Here is an 18,639-nt window from a genome sequence, read left to right on the forward strand (position 1 = left end):
AGATTAAATTAGATTAGATTAGATTACTTACAGTGTGGAAACAGGCCCTTCGGCCCAACAAGTCCACACCGACCCGCCGAAGCGCAACCCACCCACGCCCCTACATTTACCCCTTTAACCTAACACTACTGGCAATTTAGCATGGCCAATTCACCTGACCCGCACATTAAACCTGCCTCATTAAGCATTACCAGATCCAAAATAGCCTCATCCACAACATATTATTCTATGAAACTGTGCCAAATACACACAATGAATTCTTTCCCAGGGATTCCTCTGCCAATATTCCAACACAATCTACAATGGTATGCTTGCCTCTCTTGGTCAGTGCATTGAGTATAAGAGTTGGGGGGCCATGTTGCAGCTGTACAACACATTGGTTGGGCCACTTTTGGAATATTGCATGCAATTCTAGTCTCCCTCTAGTCACAACATCTTTCTAGAAAGGGTTCAAGAAAAGGTTTGCAAGGATGTTGCTGGGATTGAAGATTTGAGCTGTAGGGAGTGGCTTAAAATGCTGGGGCTATTTGCCCTGGAGTGTCGGAGGCTGAGGGGTGACCTTACAGAAATTTATAAAATTATGAGGGACATGGATAGGGTGAATAGCCAAGGTCTTTTTCCCAGAGTAGTGGGGTCCAAAACTAGACAGCATGGGTTTAAGGTGAGAGAGCAAAGATTTAAACGGGACCTGAGGAGCAACATTTTCATGCAGAGGGTCGTGTGTGTGTGTGGAATGAGCTGCCAGAGGAAGTGGTAGAGGCTGGTACAATTACAACATTTAATATACAACATATACCTCTATGACCATTACTATCAGTTTAGAATACAGTTGAACCCCTGTTCCCACGGATTTGGTTTCCGCGATTTACTGAGGCCCGAAAATAATGCATAAAACATTCCAGAAATAATTCCAGGGGACTGCTGGGGAGATAAGTATCCCATTTAAATGTTAGGGTACACTACTATCTGCGGTCTTGAGCATTCGTGGTAGGCCTTGGAATGTATCTCCCTCAGATACAGGGGCGGAGGAGGGGGGCACCTGTATTTGGTCAACATGGATGAATTGAGCCAAAGGGCCTGTTTCCATGCCGTATACATACCTCTGTGCTCTACATGTACTTTAAAGACACCCATAATTTATGTACTGCCCTCATAACCTGCTGATTTATTCTCTGTCCCACTGTATAGCTACTGTTAGGGGGCCTAAAGACGACTCCTATCAGTCTCTTCTTTCCCTTTTTATTTCCCACTTTCTGCCTCTCCTTTTGAATATTCAGTTCCCAGCTTTTACCTCCTTGTAATCCTGTCTCTGTAATGGTTAGATCATACCCATTACCCTTTACTTATACAGTTAATTCATCTACTTTGCTCTGAATACTACATGCATTCAAGTAAAAAAGCCATTAATTTTGCCATTTTATCATTTTTCCCCCTTCTGACCCTACTTATTGCGGTTTTCCTATTTTTGTATCCTCTGTCACCCCCTATCAGATTCTGGGTATTGTTATCCAAATAACTGCTCTGTAAATCTCCATATTCTCATGCTTTGTAAGCCAACATTTCCTCTCTCCCCTCAGTTAGCTTAAAGCCCTCTCTACAGACCTAGTTATTTGATTTGCCAGCACACTGGTCCTGGCATGATTCAAGTAAAGCCCATCCCAGCAGAACAACTCCCTTCTTTCCCAACTAGTGCCAGTGCCTCACAAACTGAAAGCTATTTCACCTACACTGATCTTTGAGCCTCACATTTAAATCCTTGACTTTATTTACCCTTTGAGGAGAAAGTGAGGACTGCAGATGCTGGAGATCAGAGCTGAAAATGTGTTGCTGGAAAAGCGCAGCAGATCTGGCAGCATCCAGGGAACAGGAGAATCGACATTTCGGGCATAAGCCCTTCCTCATTCCTGAAGAAGGGCTTATGCCCGAAACGTCGATTCTCCTGTTCCCTGGATGCTGCCTGACCTGCTGCGCTTTTCCAGCAACACATTTTCAGCTTTATTTACCCTTTGCCAGTTTGTCCCCGACCCGGATAGTAATCATTATTACCTTGGAGGGTCTGTTTATTGTTTTAGCTCCTGATTGTTCAAAGACTTTCAGCAAAACCTCCTTTTAGTCCAACCAATGTTGTTAGATTAGATTCCCTACAGTGTGGGAACAGGCCATTTGGCCCAACAAGTCCACACTGACCCTCCAAAGAGTAACCCACCCAGACCCATCTCCCTCTGACTAATTCACCTAACACTATGGGCAATTTAGCATGGCCAATTAACCTAACCCACACATCTTTGGACTGTGGGAGGAAACTGGAGTACCCGGAGGAAACCCACACAGACACAGGGAGAATGTGCAAACTCCACACAGAGAGTCGCCCAAGGCTGGAATTGAACCTGGGTCCCTGGCGCTGTGAGGCAGCAGTGCCACTTAATACATTAGTTAGATACATTATGGATGTCTGCTGGATCCCTCCCCTCCTTCTCTCAGTTTTTCTTCAGTCCCAAGTAGATTTCCTTTTCTTAACCATTTAAGATGCGTCTGGATAAATGCATGAGTAGGTGGGGAGTAGAGGGATACAGATGCTTAGGAATTGACCAATAGATTTAGACAGTACATTTGGATCGGCTCAGGCTTGGAGGGCCGAAGGGCCTGTTCCTGGGCTGTAAATTTTCTTTGTTCTTTGTAACTTCTGGGCCCCTGCTTATAGCTGCAGAGAGCAATATCCATCCCTCTAGTTATTACTGGCACCAAGAGCAGTGAGTATCATCTACATGATGTACTGCAGGAAGATCCTGAGACAGCACCTTCCAAACCCACGATCACTTCCATCTAGAAGGACAAGAGCAGCAGATTCATGGGAACACCATCCCCTTCAAGTTCCACTCCAAGCCACTCACCATCCTGACTTGGAAAGATATCACCGTTCCTTCAGTGTCGCTCGGTCAAAAGCATGGAGTTCCCTCCCTAAGGGCATTGTGGGTCCACCTACAGCAGGTGAACTGCAGTGGTTCAAGAGGGCAGCTCACCCCCACCTTCTCTGGGCAACTTGGGACAGACAATAAATGCTGGGATAACCAATGATGCCCATGTCTCATGAATGAATTAGGGGAGTCAATGGCTGAGTGGTATTAGAACCATAAGACATAGGAGCCGAAGTAAGGCCATTCGGCCCATCGAGTCCACTCCGCCATTCAATCATGGCTGATGGGCATTTCAACTCCACTTACCCGCATTCTCCCCGTAGCCCTTAATTCCTTGTGACATCAAGAATTTATCAATTTCTGCCTTGAAGACATTTAGCGTCCCGGCCTCCTCTGAGCTCTGCGGCAATGAATTCCACAGGCCCACCACTCTCTGGCTGAAGAAATGTCTCCGCATTTCTGTTCTGAATTTACCCCCTCTAATTCTAAGGCTGTGTCCACGGGTCCTAGTCTCCTCGCCTAACGGAAACAATTTCCTAGCGTCCACCCTCTCCAAGCCATGTATTATCTTGTAAGTTTCTATTAGATCTCCCCTTAATCTTCTAAACTCCAATGAATACAATCCCAGGGTCCTCAGCCGTTCCTCGTATGTTAGACCTACCATTCCAGGGATCATCCGTGTGAATCTCCTCTGGACACGCTCCAGTGCCAGTATGTCCTTCCTGAGGTGTGGGGACCAAAACTGGACACCGTACTCCAAATGGGGCCTAACCAGAGCTTTATAAAGTCTCAGTAGCACAACGGTGCTTTTATATTCCAACCCTCTTGAGATAATTGACAACATTGCATTCGCTTTCTTAATCACGGACTCAACCTGCAAGTCAACCTTTAGAGAATCTTCGACTAGCACTCCCAGATCCCTCTGTACTTTGGCTTTACGAGTTTTCTCACCATTTAGAAGGTAGTCCATGCTTGTATTCTTTTTTCCAAAGTGCAAGACCTCGCATTTGCTCACATTGAATTCCATCAGCCATTTCCTGGACCACTCTTCCAAACTGTCTAGATCCTTCTGCAGCCTCCCCACTTCCTCAGTACTACCTGCCTGTCCACCTAACTTCGTATCATCGGCAAACTTCGCTAGAATGCCCCCAGTCTCTTCATCCAGATCATTAATATATAATGTAAACAGCTGTGGCCCCAATACTGATCCCTGCGGGGCACCGCTTGTCACCAGCTGCCATTCCGAAAAAGAACCTTTTATCCCAACTCTCTGCCTTCTGTCAGACAGCCAATCCTCAATCCATGCCAGTAGCTCACCTCGAACACCATGGGTCCTCACCTTGCTCAGCAGCCTCCCGTGTTGCATCTTATCAAAGGCCTTTTGGAAGTCTAGGTAGACCACATCCACTGGGTTTCCCCGGTCTAACCTACTTGTCACCTCTTCAAAGAACTCCAACAGGTTTGTCAGGCACGACCTCCCCTTAATAAATCCATGTTGACTTGTTCTAATCCGACCCTGCTCTTCCAAGAATTTAGAAACCTCATCCTTAATGATGGATTCTAGAATTTTACCTACAACCGAGGTTAGACTAATTGGCTTATAATTTTCCATCTTTTGTCTTGATCCTTTCTTGAACAAGGGGGTTACAACAGCGATCTTCCAATCATCCGGGACTTCCCCTGACTCCAGTGACTTTTGAAAGATTACAACCAATGCCTCCGCTATTTCCTCAGCCACCTCCCTCAGAACTCGAGGATGTAGCCCATCGGGGCCAGGAGATTTATCAATTTTAAGACCTTTTAGATTTTCTAGCACTTTCTCTTTTGTAATGGCAACCATACTCAACTCAGCCCCCTGACTCCCTTTAATTGTTGGGATATTACTCATGTCTTCCACTGTGAAGACTGATGCAAAGTACTTATTAAGTTCTCCTGCTATTTCCTTATCTCCCATCACTAGGCTTCCAGCATCAGTTTGAAGTGGCCCAATGTCTACTCTTGCCTGTCGTTTGCTTCTTATGTATTGAAAGAAACTTTTACTTTCATTTCTAATATTACTGGCTAGCCTACCTTCATACTTGATCCTCTCCTTCCTTATTTCTCTCTTTGTTATCCTCTGTTTGTTTTTGTAGCCTTCCCAATCTTCTGATTTCCCAGTGCTCTTGGCCACTTTATAGGATCTCTCTTTTTCTTTGATACATTTCCTGACTTCCTTTGTCAGCCATGGCTGTCTAATCCCTCCCCGGATAATCTTTCTCTTCTTGGGGATGAACCTCTGTACAGTGTCCTCAATTTTACCCACAAACTCCTGCCATTTTTGCTCTACTGTCTTCCCTGCTAGGCTTTTCGTCAGTTCCTCTCTCATGCCCTCATAATTACCTTTATTTAACTGTAACACCATTACATCCGATTTTGCCTTCTCTCTTTCAAAATGCAGACTGAACTCTACCATATTATGATCGCTGCTTCCTAAGTGTTCCCTTACTTTAAGATTTTTTTTTCGCTGGACTGTTAATCCAGAGACTCAGATGATGTTCTGGGGACCCAGGTTTGAATCCCATCTTGGCAGACAGTGGAATGTGAATTCAATAAAAATCTGGAATTAAGAGTCTAATGATGACCATGAAACCATTGTTGATAGTTGGAAAAACCCATCTGGATCACTAAGGTCCTTCAAGGAAGGAAGCTGCCATCCTTAACTGGTCTGGCCTACGTGTAACTCCAGACCCAGAGCAATGTGATTGACTCTTAACTGCCCTCTGGGCAATTAGGGGATGGGCAATAAATGCTCCCTAGCCAGCAATGCCCTCACCCCATGAATGAATTTTTAAAAAGTGGGATTGACCTCTTCAGAGTTGTTTTGAAGATATCCCTGAAAAATTCCCATTCTCTCTGTCTGGACTGTAAGCATGCTTTGTAAGAGTTGCCATGGAAAATCAAGTTGTTTTTGTAGGAGATGCACAGCAGGTCAGGCAGCATCTGAGGAGGAGGAGAATCAATGTTTCGGGCAAAAGCCTTTCATCAGGAATGAAGCTTGTGTGCTGGGGGGTTGAGAGATAAATGGGAGGGGTGTGGGGAGAAAGGTAGCTGTGCATGTGATAGGTAGGTGAAGGTGGGGGAGAAGTGTTAATAGGCCGGAGAGGAGGGTGGAGCAGATAGATGGAAAAGATGATGGACAGGTCAAGAGGGCAGTGCTGAGTTGGAAGCTTAGGACTGGGATAAGGTGGATGGTGGGGAAATGAGGAAACTGGTGAAATCCACATTAATCCCTTGTGATTGCAGGGTCCCAAGGTGGAAGATGAGGTGTTCTTCCTCCAGGCGTTGGGTGGTAAGAGATTGGTGATGGAGGTGAGGAGGAGGTTCTGACCTTGTTGCGTTGGGAGGGGTGGGGTTCAAGGGCGGAGATGCTGGAAGCGGAGGGCACATCGTCGACCACATTGGAGGGGAAATTGCAGTCTTTGAAGAAAGAGGCCATCTGGGATTTTCTACGGTGGAATTCATCATCCTGGGAGCAGATGAGGTGGAGGAATTGGGAATACGGGATAGAGTTTTTACAGGAAGCAGGGTGGGAGGAGATGTAGCTCAGGTAGCATTCCCAGCTACCTTCCCCTCAGCCCCCAGGCCCACAAGCTTCATTCCTGAAGAATAGCTTCTGGTCGAAACGATTCTGCTGCTCCTTAGATGGTGCCTGACCAGCTGTACTTTTCCAGCACCACTCTGATCTCCAGCATCCTCACTTTCTCCCTGTTATTGCAGGAAAGACTACATCTCCCGGCATGCTGTGCGCACTGACAGCGCTCACAGAGGATGACGCCCCGGGGCGGGTGGGCGCCTGCGCAGTCGGCTGTCCGCAGTTGCCCGTGGGTGTGGCGCATGCGCGGTGTGACGGACGGGGAGGCGCCGGCGCAGTGGCGGCCCGGGTGTGAGTCACTGACGGTTGGGTTTTGAGCGGGGGCGCGAGGCCCGTTGTCATGGAGCCGCGGCTGAGTGAGCTGTTCGGGGGTTTCCCGGGCGCTGCGGCAGGGACTATGGCGGCCGGGGGAGCCGCCGCCGCCGCCGCCGCTGCCGCTCCGCTCTCCGCCACCAGGCGTTCCTCACGGCAGACCGCCGCCTCCAACGGCCGCGCCCGGGGCCACGGCCAAGGACAGGGCTCCAGCTCCAGCTCGGGCCGGGCTCCTGCTGCTCCAGCCCCAGGCCCGGCGGCAGGGCCCTCGCCCTCTGGACCTTCTCACAAAAACAACAAGATCCCGCCCGTGGCCCCGAAAGGCCCGCACAAGAAAACCCGCAGCCGGCCCCGGGGCCGCAACAACAACCCGCCCTTCCTGCCGCCAGAGGTAAGGCTGACATCGGGGACGGTCTGACCCCCCCCCGGGGTAGGGGGGAATGTTGTCCCGGTTTAAGTGAACGCGGTGTCAGGAAGCGACAGGGTTTGTCACCCCCCCCCCCCCCCGGATCTTTCGTTCTCTCTCCCTCACAACCTGACTGTCTCTCCCCCTCCCCGGGTGCATGGGAGACTGTACACCCGGCAGACTGTACCCCAAACAGCTCGCCCTGTCTGTACACCCGGCAGACTGTACCCCAAACAGCTCGCCCTGTCTATACACCCGGCAGACTGTACCCCAAACAGCTCGCCCTGTCTGTACACCCGGCAGACTGTACCCCAAACAGCTCGCCCTGTCTGTACACCCGGCAGACTGTACCCCAAACAGCTCGCCCTGTCTGTACACCCGGCAGACTGTACCCCAAACAGCTCGCCCTGTCTGTACACCCGGCAGACTGTACCCCAAACAGCTCGCCCTGTCTGTACACCCGGCAGTCTGTACCCCAAACAGCTCGCCCTGCCTGTACACCCGGCAGACTGTACCCCAAACAGCTCGCCCTGTCTGTACACCCGGCAGACTGTACCCCAAACAGCTCGCCCTGTCTGTACACCCGGCAGACTGTACCCCAAACAGCTCGCCCTGTCTGTACACCCGGCAGACTGTACCCCAAACAGCTCGCCCTGTCTGTACACCCGGCAGACTGTACCCCATGCAGCTCGCCCTGTCTGTACACCCGGCAGACTGTACCCCAAACAGCTCGCCCTGTCTGTACACCCGGCAGACTGTACCCCAAACAGCTCGCCCTGTCTGTACACCCGGCAGACTGTACCCCAAACAGCTCGCCCTGTCTGTACACCCGGCAGACTGTACCCCAAGCAGCTCGCCCTGTCTGTACACCCGGCAGACTGTACCCCATGCAGCTCGCCCTGTCTGTACACCCGGCAGACTGTACCCCAAACAGTTTGCCCTGCCTGTACACCCGGCAGACTGTACCCCAAACAGCTCGCCCTGCCTGTACACCAGGCAGACTGTACCCCAAACAGCTCGCCCTGTCTGTACACCCGGCAGACTGTACCCCAAACAGCTCTACCTGCCTGTACACCCGGCAGACTGTACCCCAAGCAGCTCGCCCTGCCTGTACACCCGGCAGACTGTACCCCAAACAGTTCGCCCTGCCTGTACACCCGGCAGACTGTACCCCAAACAGCTCGCCCTGCCTGTACACCAGGCAGACTGTACCCCAAACAGCTCGCCCTGTCTGTACACCCGGCAGACTGTACCCCAAACAGCTCTACCTGCCTGTACACCCGGCAGACTGTACCCCAAGCAGCTCGCCCTGCCTGTACACCCGGCAGACTGTACCCCAAACAGCTCGCCCTGTCTGTACACCCGGCAGACTGTACCCCAAACAGCTCGCCCTGTCTGTACACCCGGCAGACTGTACCCCAAACAGCTCTACCTGCCTGTACACCCGGCAGACTGTACCCCAAACAGCTCGCCCTGCCTGTACACCAGGCAGACTGTACCCCAAACAGCTCGCCCTGTCTGTACACCCGGCAGACTGTACCCCATGCAGCTCGCCCTGTCTGTACACCCGGCAGACTGTACCCCAAACAGCTCGCCCTGTCTGTACACCCGGCAGACTGTACCCCAAACAGCTCGCCCTGTCTGTACACCCGGCAGACTGTACCCCATGCAGCTCGCCCTGCCTGTACACCCGGCAGACTGTACCCCAAACAGCTCGCCCTGCCTCTACACCCGGCAGACTGTACCCCAAACAGCTCGCCCTGCCTCTACACCCGGCAGACTGTACCCCAAACAGCTCGCCCTGCCTGTACACCCGGCAGACTGTACCCCAAACAGCTCGCCCTGTCTGTACACCCGGCAGACTGTACCCCAAACAGCTCGCCCTGTCTGTACACCCGGCAGACTGTACCCCATGCAGCTCGCCCTGTCTGTACACCCGGCAGACTGTACCCCAAACAGCTCGCCCTGTCTGTACACCCGGCAGACTGTACCCCAAACAGCTCGCCCTGCCTGTACACCCGGCAGACTGTACCCCAAACAGCTCGCCCTGTCTGTACACCCGGCAGACTGTACCCCAAACAGTTCGCCCTGCCTGTACACCCGGCAGACTGTACCCCAAACAGCTCGCCCTGCCTCTACACCCGGCAGACTGTACCCCAAACAGCTCGCCCTGCCTCTACACCCGGCAGACTGTACCCCAAACAGCTCGCCCTGTCTGTACACCCGGCAGACTGTACCCCAAACAGCTCGCCCTGTCTGTACACCCGGCAGACTGTACCCCAAACAGCTCGCCCTGTCTGTACACCCGGCAGACTGTACCCCAAACAGCTCGCCCTGTCTGTACACCCGGCAGACTGTACCCCATGCAGCTCGCCCTGTCTGTACACCCGGCAGACTGTACCCCAAACAGCTCGCCCTGTCTGTACACCCGGCAGACTGTACCCCAAACAGCTCGCCCTGTCTGTACACCCGGCAGACTGTACCCCAAACAGCTCGCCCTGTCTGTACACCCGGCAGACTGTACCCCAAACAGCTCGCCCTGTCTGTACACCCGGCAGACTGTACCCCATGCAGCTCGCCCTGTCTGTACACCCGGCAGACTGTACCCCAAACAGTTCGCCCTGCCTGTACACCCGGCAGACTGTACCCCAAACAGCTCGCCCTGCCTGTACACCAGGCAGACTGTACCCCAAACAGCTCGCCCTGTCTGTACACCCGGCAGACTGTACCCCAAACAGCTCTACCTGCCTGTACACCCGGCAGACTGTACCCCAAGCAGCTCGCCCTGCCTGTACACCCGGCAGACTGTACCCCAAACAGTTCGCCCTGCCTGTACACCCGGCAGACTGTACCCCAAACAGCTCGCCCTGCCTGTACACCAGGCAGACTGTACCCCAAACAGCTCGCCCTGTCTGTACACCCGGCAGACTGTACCCCAAACAGCTCTACCTGCCTGTACACCCGGCAGACTGTACCCCAAGCAGCTCGCCCTGCCTGTACACCCGGCAGACTGTACCCCAAACAGCTCGCCCTGTCTGTACACCCGGCAGACTGTACCCCAAACAGCTCGCCCTGTCTGTACACCCGGCAGACTGTACCCCAAACAGCTCTACCTGCCTGTACACCCGGCAGACTGTACCCCAAACAGCTCGCCCTGCCTGTACACCAGGCAGACTGTACCCCAAACAGCTCGCCCTGTCTGTACACCCGGCAGACTGTACCCCATGCAGCTCGCCCTGTCTGTACACCCGGCAGACTGTACCCCAAACAGCTAGCCCTGTCTGTACACCCGGCAGACTGTACCCCAAACAGCTCGCCCTGTCTGTACACCCGGCAGACTGTACCCCATGCAGCTCGCCCTGCCTGTACACCCGGCAGACTGTACCCCAAACAGCTCGCCCTGCCTCTACACCCGGCAGACTGTACCCCAAACAGCTCGCCCTGCCTCTACACCCGGCAGACTGTACCCCAAACAGCTCGCCCTGCCTGTACACCCGGCAGACTGTACCCCAAACAGCTCGCCCTGTCTGTACACCCGGCAGACTGTACCCCAAACAGCTCGCCCTGTCTGTACACCCGGCAGACTGTACCCCATGCAGCTCGCCCTGTCTGTACACCCGGCAGACTGTACCCCAAACAGCTCGCCCTGTCTGTACACCCGGCAGACTGTACCCCAAACAGCTCGCCCTGTCTGTACACCCGGCAGACTGTACCCCAAACAGCTCGCCCTGTCTGTACACCCGGCAGACTGTACCCCAAACAGCTCGCCCTGTCTGTACACCCGGCAGACTGTACCCCAAACAGCTCGCCCTGTCTGTACACCCGGCAGACTGTACCCCAAACAGTTCGCCCTGCCTGTACACCCGGCAGACTGTACCCCAAACAGCTCGCCCTGCCTGTACACCAGGCAGACTGTACCCCAAACAGCTCGCCCTGTCTGTACACCCGGCAGACTGTACCCCAAACAGCTCTACCTGCCTGTACACCCGGCAGACTGTACCCCAAGCAGCTCGCCCTGCCTGTACACCCGGCAGACTGTACCCCAAACAGCTCGCCCTGCCTGTACACCCGGCAGACTGTACCCCAAACAGCTCGCCCTGCCTGTGCACCCGGCAGACTGTACCCCAAACAGCTCTACCTGCCTGTACACCCGGCAGACTGTACCCCAAGCAGCTCGCCCTGCCTGTACACCCGGCAGACTGTACCCCAAACAGCTCGCCCTGTCTGTACACCCGGCAGACTGTACCCCAAACAGCTCGCCCTGTCTGTACACCCGGCAGACTGTACCCCAAACAGCTCTACCTGCCTGTACACCCGGCAGACTGTACCCCAAACAGCTCGCCCTGCCTGTACACCAGGCAGACTGTACCCCAAACAGCTCGCCCTGTCTGTACACCCGGCAGACTGTACCCCATGCAGCTCGCCCTGTCTGTACACCCGGCAGACTGTACCCCAAACAGCTCGCCCTGTCTGTACACCCGGCAGACTGTACCCCAAACAGCTCGCCCTGTCTGTACACCCGGCAGACTGTACCCCAAACAGCTCGCCCTGTCTGTACACCCGGCAGACTGTACCCCATGCAGCTCGCCCTGTCTGTACACCCGGCAGACTGTACCCCATGCAGCTCGCCCTGTCTGTACACCCGGCAGACTGTACCCCATGCAGCCCGCCCTGCCTGTACACCCGGCAGACTGTACCCCATGCAGCTCGCCCTGTCTGTACACCCGGCAGACTGTACGCCATGCAGCTCGCCCTGCCTGTACACCCGGCAGACTGTACCCCAGTTCCTGAAGGTAAGGTTAATCAGAACTGAGTTTCTGCTGGATTTAATCTAAACTATTTGAATGAATTTGATTTAAATATCTTTAAGGATCTCTATTTCTCTTAATTAATGGAATGTATTTGACTCACTCTGTGTCAGGTGCTATGTCTAGAATAGTTGATTAGTTTGGGGCCTAGTCAGCTCTTCTGCTACTATCTCCAATGTGTTTTACTTGAATAAAATTTGATTTTGAAAAGGAAACTGTGACTGAATTTCAGTCTGTGTCAGTCAGCACATCAAATGGGGATCGAAAGCAAGATAAGGTAAATCTAAAGGGTCATCTCACAGATATCAAAACAACGTGGAGGACTGCATTGGGACAAAACGGCAGCTCATCATCATCATCATCATCATCTCCGGGGGAATTAATGACAGCGGACCAGCCGCAACTGAATCTGTATATGAATAAAATCAATCCAGGGCCAACACAACTGCAGCTGAGAGGGCCCTCCCCTCTCTCGGTACCCTATCCAACTCTAATAATCCTCAATAACAAAAACAGACATTGCTGGAAAAGCTCAGCAGGTCTGGCAGCATCTGTGAAGAGAAATCAACGTTAACGTTACAGGTCCAGTGAAGTGATGATAATTCCTCTAATAATCCTCAACTCCATTTTTCTGCCTTTTCTCCGTAACCCTTGATTCCGTTACTGATTAAAAATCTTGTCTCTCTCATCTTTGGATGTACATAAAGACCCAGCCTTGACAGCTCTCCGTGGTAAAGAATTCCACAAATTCATCACCCTCAAAGAGAAGAAATTCCTCCTCAGCTTTGTCTTAAATTTGTGACTGCTTATTCTGAGATGATGCCCTCTCATCCCAAAGTCTCCCACAAGGACCAACAATCTCTCCACACCTCCCCTGTCAAGTTTCCTCAGAATCTTGTATATTTCAATAAGGTCGCCTCTCATTCTTCTAAACTCCAATGAGTACAGGCCCAACCGACTCAATCTGTCCTCATCAGGCAGCATCTCTTACTGGGATCAGCCGAGTGAACCTTCTCTGGACTGCCTCCAATGCCAGTGATATCTTTCCTTGGAATAAGGGGCTAAAGCTGTTCACAGTATCCCAGTTGTGGGCTATATCCCATGAATTCCAACCAAATTAATCTCCAAATTCTAAGACCGAGGTCTCTGTTCCATCTTTTGCAACTTCCCGACACTCAAGACCATCAGTGAGAATGGGCAACAGCGCCTCCTCCAGGACAGTCCTCAACACCCATGTCCCGGAAGGCTGCATGCTCAGACCCCAATTGTACTCCCTGTACACATGACTGTGTGACAAAATTTTGTCCTAACTCCATCTACATCTCTCACAACACCAACATTGTAGGCCAGATCTCAAACAATCTCAAGAATACAGGGAAGAGAGTGCTGGGTGGCAGGGTGTAGAGACAACAATTTCTCCCTCAATATCAGTAAAATGAAAGGGCTGGTGATTGACTTCAGGAAGCAAGTTAGAGGGAACGCCCCTGTCCACATCAATGAGACTGAGGTGGAGAGGTTCGAGACCACCAAGTACCAGGGAGTGACGATCACCAACAATCTGTCCTGGACGCCCACATTGATGTGATGGTCAAGAAAACACACCAACACTTCCACCTCCTCAGCCAGCTAAGGAAATTCGCAATGTCCATAAAGACTCACTAATTTTCACAGGTGCATCACAGCTTGGTACAGTAACTGGTCTGCTCTAATCTACAGAGAGTTGTGAACACAGCCCAGTCCATCATGCAAGCCACCCTTCCATCCATTGACTCCATCTATATTTCTCACTGCCTCAGAGAGGCATTCAACATCATCAAAGACCCCTCTCACCCCAGTTATAATCTCTTCCTTTGGGGAGAAGAAACAAAGGCCCCTCCTCCACCTTCCCCCCCCCCCCCCCCCCCCCCCCATTCCTCCATCCTCCCTCAGATGGGTACTATCCCTTCATGGACAGTCTCAGTCTAAACTGACTGCAGTGCATCAGTGTGGTTGCTGAAAGAGATTGACTTGCCCTGTCTCCTTATGGTTTTTGACATTTGTGTTCTTTGTTTATGCAAAGACATTGAATGTGGAGTGTGTTTCTGAATTCTTAGAATGCTGCAGTCACCCTGTGTCCTGATTACTAATTGCCTTTGAGGTCAGCAGTATTGTCGTGAAGGACAAGGAGGCTGAACCTTCTTCAGAGCTAAAAATCTCACAACACTAGGATATAGTCCCAACAGGTTTCTTTAGAATCACTAACGTTCGAAGCGCTGCTTCTTCAGGTGGTTGTGGAGCAGAATCATAAGAGACAGACTTTATAGCAACAGCTATGAAGCTAGTGATTCCAAATAAATCCGTTGGACTATAACCTGGTGTTATGTGATTTTTTAACTTTGTCCACCCCAGTCCAACACCGGCACCTCCAAATCGTGACTACCTTTTTCAGAGCAGTAGCAAGAGCTTCCACCTGATTGCCGCCTTGGAGAATGGGCGGTGTGGGCAGACAGGCCATCCAAAATAATGAACTTCTCATGGAGCTACAAAGGAAATCGAATCCAACCTTGACTAAAGTGACTCTGCTAATCCACCTGCTGCCGAATCCCAACAGGCTGCAGCTGCCCACAGACAGTTTGCAAACAAACCTGACAGCTGCAGACCCTGCAATACACACCTGAGGTTGGACTTGACTGGGACACGCGGGAGCAGTGAGTCATTTGCTAGACTCTGAGGCGTCGAGCACCCTTTCTTGGAGGACATGATTTGGAGATGCAGGTGTTGGACTGGGGTGAACAAAGTTAAAAATTACAACACCAGATTATAGTCCAACAGGTTTAATTAGAAGCACACTAGCTTTCGGAGCGACGCTCCTTCATCAGGTGGTACCACAACCTGGTATTGTGATTTTAAACTTTCCTTGGAAAGTGTAAACCCAGCACCTAGCATACTTCAGGGCCACCCTGCATTCAAAATGCCAACACCTGGTTGGGTCTGATCGATCAGGGTAATCAAACCTGATCGATCCATTGGCACATCCTCAAGACCCTCCCAAAAGGGCACGAAGGCTCAGAAGGATAAGAATCAATACAAAACCCCACTCAGCACGGTAACTCGAGAATAACCACTGGAAGAGAAAACACCTCCATTTAAAGGATTTAAATTCTTGGATCACTGGGGTATGTATAAGTTATACAAGAGAGACGGTTTGCACCTTAATAGGTTGGGGACCAGCATTCCGGCAGGCAGGTTTGCTACTGCAACACAGCTATGTTTAAACTAAGTAGCGGGGGGGGGGGGAGGGGACAAACTGGATGTTTAAGAAAGAAATTGAAGGGAAAGTTAGAACAAGGGAAGTCAAGAAAGAGGAGAAAGTGAGGTCTGCAGATGCTGGAGATCAAAGTTGAAACTTTATTGCTGGAACAGCACAGCAGGTCAGGCAGCATCCAGGGAACAGGAGATTCGACGTTTCGGGCACAGGCCCTTCTTCAGGAATGAGCAGAGAGTGTTCAGCAGGAGAAGATAAAAGGTAGGGAGGAGGGACTTGGAGGAGGGGAGTTGGAAATGTGATAGGTGGAAAGAGGTCAAGGTGAGGGTGATAGGTCGGAGTAGGGTGGAGGCGGAGAGGTCAAGAAGAAGACTGCAGGTCAGGAAGGCGGTGCCGGGCTGGAAGGATCCGGCTGAGACAAGGTGGGGGGAGGGGGGATGAAGAAACTGGTGAAGTCCAAGTTCATCCCCTGCGGTTGGAGGGTTCCCAGTCGGAAGATAAGACGCTCCTCCTCCGACCGTCGGGTTGTTGTGGTTTGGCAGTGGATGAGTCCAATGACCTGCATATCCTCGGTGGAGTGGGAGGGGGAGTTGAAATGCTGTGCCACAGGTTGGTTGGGTTGGTTCGTCCGGGTGGCCCAGAGGTGCTCCCTGAATCGCTCCGCAAGTAGGCGGCCTGTCTCCCCAATATAGAGGAGGCCACACCGGCTGCAGCGGATGCAGTAGATGATGTGGGTGGAGGTGCAGGTGAATCTGTGGCGGATATGGAAGTTTCCCTTGGGGCCTTGGAGAGAAGTGAGGGGGGAGGTGTGGGCGCAAGTGTTGCACCTCCTGCGGTTGCAAGGGAAGGTGCCGGGAGTGGTGGTTGGGTCGGTGGGGGGTGTGGATCTGACAAGGGAGTCGCGGAGGGAGTGGTCTCTACGGAAAGCTGATAGGGGAGGGGAGGGAAATATATCCTTGGTGCTGGGGTCTGTTTGGAGGTGGCGGAAGTGACGGCGGATGATGCGCTGTACATGGAGATTGGTGGGGTGGTAGGTGAGGACCAGTGGGGTTCTGTCCTGGTGGCGGTTGGAGGGGCGGGGCTCAAGGGCGGAGGAGCGGGAAGTGGAGGAGATGCGGTGGAGGGCACCGTCGACCACGTCGGGGGGGAAATTGCGGTCCTTGAAGAAGGAGGCCATCTGTGTTGTACGTATTTTGAACTGGTCCTCCTGGGAGCAGATGCGGCGGAGACGAAGGAATTGGGAGAATGGGATGGCGTTTTTACAGGGGGCAGGATGGGAGGAGGTGTAGTCCAGGTAGCTGTGGGAGTCGGTAGGTTTGTAGTAGATGTCCGTGTTGATTCGGTCGCCTGAGATAGAAACAGAAAGGTCTAGGAAGGGGAGGGAGGAGTCCGAGACTGTCCAGGTGAATTTGAGGTCGGGGTGGAAGGTGTTGGTGTAGTGGATGAACTGTTCAACCTCCTCGTGGGAGCACGAGGTAGCGCCGATACAGTCATCAATGTAGCGATAAAAAAGGAGTAGCCATGGGCACCCGCATGGGCCCCAGCTATGCCTGCCTCTTCGTAGGGTATGTGGAACAATCCATCTTCCGCAACTACACTGGCCCCACCCCCCATCTTTTTCTTCGCTACATTGATGACTGTATCGGCGCTACCTCGTGCTCCCACGAGGAGGTTGAACAGTTCATCCACTACACCAACACCTTCCACCCCGACCTCAAATTCACCTGGACAGTCTCGGACTCCTCCCTCCCCTTCCTAGACCTTTCTGTTTCTATCTCAGGCGACCGAATCAACACGGACATCTACTACAAACCTACCGACTCCCACAGCTACCTGGACTACACCTCCTCCCATCCTGCCCCCTGTAAAAACGCCATCCCATTCTCCCAATTCCTTCGTCTCCGCCGCATCTGCTCCCAGGAGGACCAGTTCAAAATACGTACAACACAGATGGCCTCCTTCTTCAAGGACCGCAATTTCCCCCCCGACGTGGTCGACGGTGCCCTCCACCGCATCTCCTCCACTTCCCGCTCCTCCGCCCTTGAGCCCCGCCCCTCCAACCGCCACCAGGACAGAACCCCACTGGTCCTCACCTACCACCCCACCAATCTCCATGTACAGCGCATCATCCGCCGTCACTTCCGCCACCTCCAAACAGACCCCAGCACCAAGGATATATTTCCCTCCCCTCCCCTATCAGCTTTCCGTAGAGACCACTCCCTCCGCGACTCCCTTGTCAGATCCACACCCCCCACCGACCCAACCACCACTCCCGGCACCTTCCCTTGCAACCGCAGGAGGTGCAACACTTGCGCCCACACCTCCCCCCTCACTTCTCTCCAAGGCCCCAAGGGAAACTTCCATATCCGCCACAGATTCACCTGCACCTCCACCCACATCATCTACTGCATCCGCTGCAGCCGGTGTGGCCTCCTCTATATTGGGGAGACAGGCCGCCTACTTGCGGAGCGATTCAGGGAGCACCTCTGGGCCACCCGGACGAACCAACCCAACCAACCTGTGGCACAGCATTTCAACTCCCCCTCCCACTCCACCGAGGATATGCAGGTCATTGGACTCATCCACCGCCAAACCACAACAACCCGACGGTCGGAGGAGGAGCGTCTTATCTTCCGACTGGGAACCCTCCAACCGCAGGGGATGAACTTGGACTTCACCAGTTTCTTCATCCCCCCTCCCCCCACCTTGTCTCAGCCGGATCCTTCCAGCCCGGCACCGCCTTCCTGACCTGCAGTCTTCTTCTTGACCTCTCCGCCTCCACCCTACTCCGACCTATCACCCTCACCTTGACCTCTTTCCACCTATCACATTTCCAACTCCCCTCCTCCAAGTCCCTCCTCCCTACCTTTTATCTTCTCCTGCTGAACACTCTCTGCTCATTCCTGAAGAAGGGCCTGTGCCCGAAACGTCGAATCTCCTGTTCCCTGGATGCTGCCTGACCTGCTGTGCTGTTCCAGCAATAAAGTCAAGAAAGATAACTGTATTAATGAGGCAGAAAACTCAAAAAGGGATCATGCTGTAAGGTTGAGTGAAATAGGAGTTGATGGGAAGGGTGAGGGCAGTAACAAATTAAAAATACTACACATGAATGCACGAAGCATTAGAAATAAGACGGATGAGCTTGAGGCTGTTTGGAAATTGGCAGATATGATATTGTGGGGATAACTGAGACATGGCTTCAAGTGGACAGGGCCTGGGAAATGAATATTCAAGGCTACACGTGCTATCGTAAGGACAGATTGACGGGCAGAGGGGGTGGGGTGACCATGTTGGTAAGGGATGATATTCAGTTCCTTGCGCGG

At 52.5% G+C, this 18,639-nt stretch overlaps 1 protein-coding gene across 1 annotated transcript in view; it reads left to right on the forward strand.

Moving 5' to 3' along the window:
* Positions 1–6,871: 6,871 nt before the first annotated feature.
* Positions 6,872–18,639, forward strand: part of LOC122548580 (GTP-binding protein 2) — a 33,493-nt gene continuing 21,725 nt past the window's right edge. The window contains exon 1 of the mRNA XM_043687418.2: positions 6,872–7,249. Coding sequence (XP_043543353.2) covers positions 6,887–7,249 — 363 coding nt within the window. The 5' untranslated portion in view covers positions 6,872–6,886. The remainder of the gene's footprint in view (positions 7,250–18,639) is intronic.

The sequence above is a fragment of the Chiloscyllium plagiosum genome, unplaced genomic scaffold (assembly GCF_037043375.1).
Source record: "Chiloscyllium plagiosum isolate Xiang-an unplaced genomic scaffold, Cpla_swu_hap1 HiC_scaffold_3, whole genome shotgun sequence".
NCBI lineage: Eukaryota > Metazoa > Chordata > Chondrichthyes > Orectolobiformes > Hemiscylliidae > Chiloscyllium > Chiloscyllium plagiosum.